Source organism: Orbilia oligospora, assembly GCF_000225545.1.
Source record: "Orbilia oligospora ATCC 24927 unplaced genomic scaffold scaffold00193, whole genome shotgun sequence".
Taxonomy (NCBI): Eukaryota; Fungi; Ascomycota; class Orbiliomycetes; order Orbiliales; family Orbiliaceae; genus Orbilia; species Orbilia oligospora.
This window is the reverse complement of record NW_011645750.1, coordinates 381,180-387,179: the sequence shown is the minus strand read 5'-3', so window position 1 is coordinate 387,179 and position 6,000 is coordinate 381,180. Positions and strand designations below refer to the sequence as shown.

Sequence of the window (6,000 nt, the reverse complement as noted above, 5' to 3'; positions counted from 1 at the left end):
CCAATAGCCCCCACCAACCAATCCAAAGAATAATAATAATAATAATAAAAACTGATATGAAAAATCGTTAATAAAAGCCAACAGGGTGTGCCAGGGAATGATAGAATACGTCTATAATTGGCTATAGATTGATCACGGACCCCATGTACTGTGCACTAGTCAATAAATGGACAATATAATCTCAACCGCCTAATTCAGTTTCTACTTTACCTTCTTTCTTTCTTTTCTTGGCCACTATCTAAAGCTAAATAAAATATAAAGACTAGAGTATAGAGGATCGTCAGGTTAAGGATCGTCAGATTGAATCAAATAAACACTGCTTTGCTCAAAATTATACAATTGATTCAGGGTATGCGACAATCAAGAATAGTCTCCCACAAAAAGCATCAAAATTATAGGGCCGACAAGGGCCGATAGAAAAAAAATCACAGCTATGAAACAAATTCAAGATATAATAGTATAGGGCTGCGCAACGGAGCAATTCATAAACCCCTAACTGCATCCAAAAAACAGATTCTATAATCTAGCCCTGGGGGTATACACACCAAACAAAATTATTTTTCCCGAGGAAGAGTGGGAAGCTGCACCACTTCAACTGGCCCTTGGCTCCCCACCGACAGGTTCGGTTTTAGAGGGTCATAAACGCTGTCGAGCTCCACGAGATGGCGGCTAGGCGCTAATTCAGCCGCAAGATGTGACGAATGTAATTCCGACAACGGTCTGCCAAAACCGCCAGGTGGTGGAAGACCGTTATCATATGCAGGGCCGGGCACAGGTACAGGCGGTAAATTCCGCTTCTTCCTTCGGCGCATGAAAAAGAATGCAAATACAATGGCACCGATTAAGACGACGCTCCCAACTGATGCTCCGGCGGCTATGGCAGCTGTATTCTTTTTAGGGGCCGAGCCGTCATTGTCGGATGGAGTACCGGCTCCTGTAGGCGTAGAACCACCGGTAGCCCCAGGGCCGACGGACGTACTGGTAGGAGCAACATAGCCGCGAGTATATGCTTGTGCGAATACCTCCGCAAGGGCAGGATTATCCCAACTTTCCGGTTGTCGTCTGAACAGATTCCATTAGATATTTCCAGCTAACTCGAAGGGAAGACAGTGCTTACCTTCTGCCTACAGCGGTTCTGACAATCTGAGGCCTTTCGTAGCCTTGCGCATTCGCATCGAAATGAGTCCAACCTAAGTTTGTGATATCATACCAAGCGAATGGGAAATTTGCGTATTCCGTGCCGAAGCCATATGTACTGGCCACCATGAAGTATCGGTCGTTTGGGCAAGAACAAGAGACGTTATCTAACATATGGGTGTCAGAGAAATTGTTAACCAGCAATGCCTGAATGGAGTTTAACGTACAAGCTCCATGAGTGGTTCGATCGCCGGTAAGACCGAAATAGTACTGAACCCATTGAAAAGTTGGTACCGTGAGAGCCCACACATCATCGAGTTTAAGTAGGTCATTAGAGACTGTCCGGTGACCACCGTGCAATATTATTTCATAAGAATCCGCAGCTCCTGCATAATAAGGAGAAACCGCGCAGAAGAACTTTCGGTCGATAGGAAGGCCTTGGACATCATCGGCCGGTGTTGCAATTTGAGAATACCATTTAGATGAAAGAATATCATAGACCCAGATGTTTTCCATTGGCATCTATTATACCCGTTTCGAGAAATTTGTTAGCAGGGTGTTTTCAAACTCTTCCCAATATAATTTGATGTCAGAAACAATACCGATCGTATCCTCCCACTAGAATCTATCATTTCTCCACCAATAGACACCAATACACCTTTCTTTCCAATCGGGTACCACGACATTTGGGATCCAACCAACGCTGGCATATCACCCGTATCCTCCACGGATATTTCCCCGTTGCTGAGATTTAATTTCACCAATTGCTTCAAATATTTCCCATTGTTATCCATACCCCCCAAATAGTACCCGAATCCATCAAGGGACTGTGCTGCTGCCCCATGATGTGGGTTCAGGTACGCCCCTTCTATTGTATCATTAGTCTTGGCCCCGACCGTGAAAATGTCGAATCCTGCGTCCTGCGTATTGTACTCGTACAAAGGATTTCCTGGGTCGACTTCGTCACCGGTTCTTCCTCCAAACTGGACAAATTGCGATCTACCGCCTCGGGAATCTATCCATTTGTAATTGAATAAAGCGCCCCCGGAGGAAGTTCCCGCGCTTGCAGGTTTTTCAATAAGCTTCAAACGACCGCTGTCCCAGAGTTGGTCGAGTCTGTTGTTTGATGTATTCCCGCTTGTGATGATGGTTTGGCTAAGGTCAAGACTATATAGATACGGGTCTATTCACCCCAATCAGTAATTGAAATTCGAGGTGTTTAGTTCCTCAGAGATAGCATAACATACTTGGACCGTAAGACCTATCTATTGTCGAGTTGGAGAAATTCGCAAGTCTAACAGGGAGGACTTCGCCGCCGTCTATCCATAATGTAGTGCCTATTTGTGCAAATTGCAAATATTCGCCTGTGGGTTAATTTTTTGCTTTCCTGCGATTTTCGCTTTCCGGTGGAAGCATATCGGTTATCGAAGATTTATATGTACCAATGAATGTGGTCTGGTGGTTTCGAATGAACTTAAGTCCGAAGTAGTCCTTAGCCATATTCGTCTGTTTAGGAATTCTGACCTTGATGCTGAAACAAATTCGCTAGTTCCCGAAAAACGTCAAAGAAACGTTTTGCACCCGTGTTCAATCGCGCTCGAATTACTGTTTACTGATCGCACTGGAAGCCGATCATGGGGCTCTAAGACACCAAAGTCGTAATTACACGATCGGAATTGAGAAAAGGACGGAAGGTCCCTTAAATATGGGAAGAGGTTTGCCCTCGGTAAGCGCCATTGTTGACGATATTTTGAATGCCATTGTCAATTGTCCCGCTTTCATCTAGGATAAACGAAGGTGTGCGAACAGGGGACGGAGTCCGAACATGGGTTTTCGCTCTCCTTTCCTAGTTTGGCAGGCCTATTTCTCGCACTGCATGATCTTGGCTACTCGGGCCAGTCAACTGGGAGACTCGTACATATGTGCCGGCTGGTTGAAAATAGAGAGTCTCCGTTTGGGCCAAATTGAAGGGCGGCGACAGAGCGGAACGCGATGGGCATCCTTACATAATTCAACTCATCTAGATCAATTGGATCTCAGCCGAGATATATGCAGGTGAATCGAATCTTGAATCTCAGAGATATTCTATTCAAAACTTCACTGTATCGCTGACTGTGTCATCCGGGGTTTGACTAAACATTTTCTTCATGCATCTCAGCGTAATCTGTCAGAGTTCGTGTATAGCATGGCGCATGTACGTTGCACAACTTTTGGATCTGACAGACTTCATTTTCCTTCGTCGGTGCTGAATGAGATTTTGAGCTCCAAGCCTCTTATTGATATTTGTATATGAGGAAAGTATAAAACCATTACGAATTTACGTTGTACAAATGGGGCAGAGTATCCTTATCAAAGTATAGCAATGTATCATGAATGCTCAGTCCTAATGTAACCCTTTTGATAGAGTAGGCCAGCTCCAAACTTCTGAATATATACAATAGTGGGTATCTACAGGCGTGGCTTCTCCAACATTATAGCCAGCCACCCTCCCCGACCTGCTCATCGAACATAAATTCCAGAATGACGTCAATAGTAACTCGAATCGTATCATGAATGCGCCAGACCAATGCGAATACGCCCTTAGCGGTAATAAAAGAAGAGACTCCAGCACTCCATCCAATGGAATAAAAAAATAGAGTAACGTTGAAAGAAAAAGAGAAGGAAAAAAGTTGGAGGATGAATAACTAGCCCTCCACGTTTATTGGACCCAGTTTCTGATAATCGCACAAACAATTTCCCATACCACGTTTCGCGGTCACATCGTTCAGAGATATCACGTCTAGTGATTCTTTATCTCTACAGACTACCTGCTTCCCGCCCCCAAATTTTTCTTCCGTAAGATAGACGTTCCCGGGCCATTCTCCACGATAGGCATTCCCTTTTGAATCGCCCTTTTTCCATCGAAATTCGGTGTTATTGACGAACATCTTTGCCGTCAATACGCTATTCGGGAATTCGCATGTGGCTTCTCGGCCGTCTATAACGACGCTGCTTGTTCGTGTGTAGTTCAATGAGAACTGGTAGAACGAAGTGTTTGTATTTGGATATCGCATTAGGTATAAATGTTCGGATGGGAATACGTAGGCAAATGGGTTCCCGCCGCTAGAAATAAAAAGCGGGCTTTGGTGATCTATTTCTGTTTCATTGGTCATGTTCCTTCTCGATATGAAGAAACTCCAAACCGCTTTACTCGCTGAAGGTGGAGTTTCGTAGGGAGCGCAGCGCCATAGGTCTGTTTCTTGCCCATCTGCTGTCGGTGCGCATCCTGTAGTTTCGTTCATAAGTGTCGTTGTATATGCCCAGGTACCGAGGAAGCCCCCAGGAGGTGGCATCTCTGTCGAATTTCTCGCGGCCCACCATCCGTTGCGGTGTCTTCTTCGCTGGCCCATTTCCCTTCCAATCACGATTCCAATGATCGTACCAACAACAATTGCTAATCCTGCAAGTCCAACAATGATCCAGAAGCAGTACCCCTTTCGCCTCCTCCACCATGGTTTCGAAGGGTCCTTATCCGTCGGATCAAACAATCCAACTTTCTCGCTCCACGTCTTTGTGCGCCCATCTGGTGTCAGAGTCGGCGTTAAGGTTGGTGATAGTAAAACCTCTCTTGTTGTAATATATTCTGGGGGTGGATTTTCAGCTCCGTGTGGTGGAGGAGGCCCGTGGAAATAATGAGGTGCTCGTGGCTTTGGCTGTGTATTCCGTAGCATCTCGATAACGTGAGGAGGAATCGGCAGCGGTGGTACGCTGCCCTCTCCAGGAACCACTGTTTTCATGTCCGCATTTGAAAAGCGCACCTGCCTCTGGATAGGACTTATCGGGGTGAACATCGCGAAACTCGATGCAGTCTGATTCGATTCCTGCCTTGTTCTTATGACTGGAGGAGGTTGAGAAGCTCTTGAAGCAGCTGACATAGCGTTTATCGTTTGATCGGATTCCTGCCGTGTCCTGAGTTCGAGACCGAAATCCTGGCCCTTTAAAGGAATCTTTGGAGGTGGAAATGGAGGTGGTGGTGCCAGGCTGTCTCGAAAGTTTTCAGTATCAACAAGCGGGGTGCCATATGGGTCCTTGGAACCAAGAGCTCCAACGCTCGATTGTGTGTGTATTGAATCGGATCGCTCAGTATGGCCCTGTTGGCTGCTATGGCTGCCGGCGGTTAATGTCCGCGATTTGTCCGCATCATTCCCTTCCGTGAGGTCGTCATGGTAGCCAAGGTCCGGGATTGATTGATCAGATATTATGGACATTCTCGCATCATGCGGCATAGACACTCCCAATCCCGAAGGATATGGGGAGGACCCTGGCGTTCCATAAACTTGAGGCACGGGGAGTCCATATGTTGAAGGTGGGCCATATGTTGAAGGTATGGAAGGCCCATAAACAGAGGGTACTGAAGGCCCATAAGATTCCGTGGAAGGAACAGGAAGTCCCCCAGATGTTGGGAATGAGGTCGGCGGTTGTGGAATTTGGTCTTGGTCTGGTAAATTGGTTCTAGTTGGACTTACAACTGTTGGATATTGTAGACCTGCTCGAATCGAATCTTCGGCGATACCAGCAGCAAATAACGAACCAGTCGGTGATAGTTCATCAGCATCGTTGCGGGGGTAGTATTCGTCGCCACTGATATTTTCTATGTCGCTAACAAGCGAAAGTCGGCCTCGGTTGTTCCTTGCCAGTTGATATCGGGGTGTCGAAGGCCCCTCGCCTGTGCTGGTATCCTTACTCTCCATCCCGGTTGCAGCTTAGTGTACTACACAGCACAAATCACGAGCGCAGGTGGGATATGGCCATCGATATGAACATTCAACTCGAGGAAATGATGTGAATATATAAAAAAAATAATCAAAATCAAATACCTGTATC

At 46.2% G+C, this 6,000-nt stretch overlaps 2 protein-coding genes across 2 annotated transcripts; both read right to left on the bottom strand.

Annotated features, from left to right (window-relative positions):
• Positions 1-554: 554 nt before the first annotated feature.
• Positions 555-2,637, bottom strand: AOL_s00193g112 (uncharacterized protein; the record flags this gene model as incomplete). The annotated part of the gene is made up of 6 exons (XM_011128723.1): positions 555-1,062; positions 1,118-1,304; positions 1,365-1,659; positions 1,740-2,320; positions 2,385-2,474; positions 2,580-2,637. 6 exons carry the CDS (start codon positions 2,635-2,637, stop codon positions 555-557), a joined length of 1,719 nt encoding a protein of 572 aa, XP_011127025.1.
• Positions 2,638-3,821: 1,184 nt separating this feature from the next.
• On the bottom strand, positions 3,822-5,867 carry AOL_s00193g111 (uncharacterized protein; the record flags this gene model as incomplete). Its single annotated transcript, XM_011128722.1, has 1 exon — positions 3,822-5,867. One exon carries the CDS (start codon positions 5,865-5,867, stop codon positions 3,822-3,824), a length of 2,046 nt encoding a protein of 681 aa, XP_011127024.1.
• Positions 5,868-6,000: the final 133 nt, after the last annotated feature.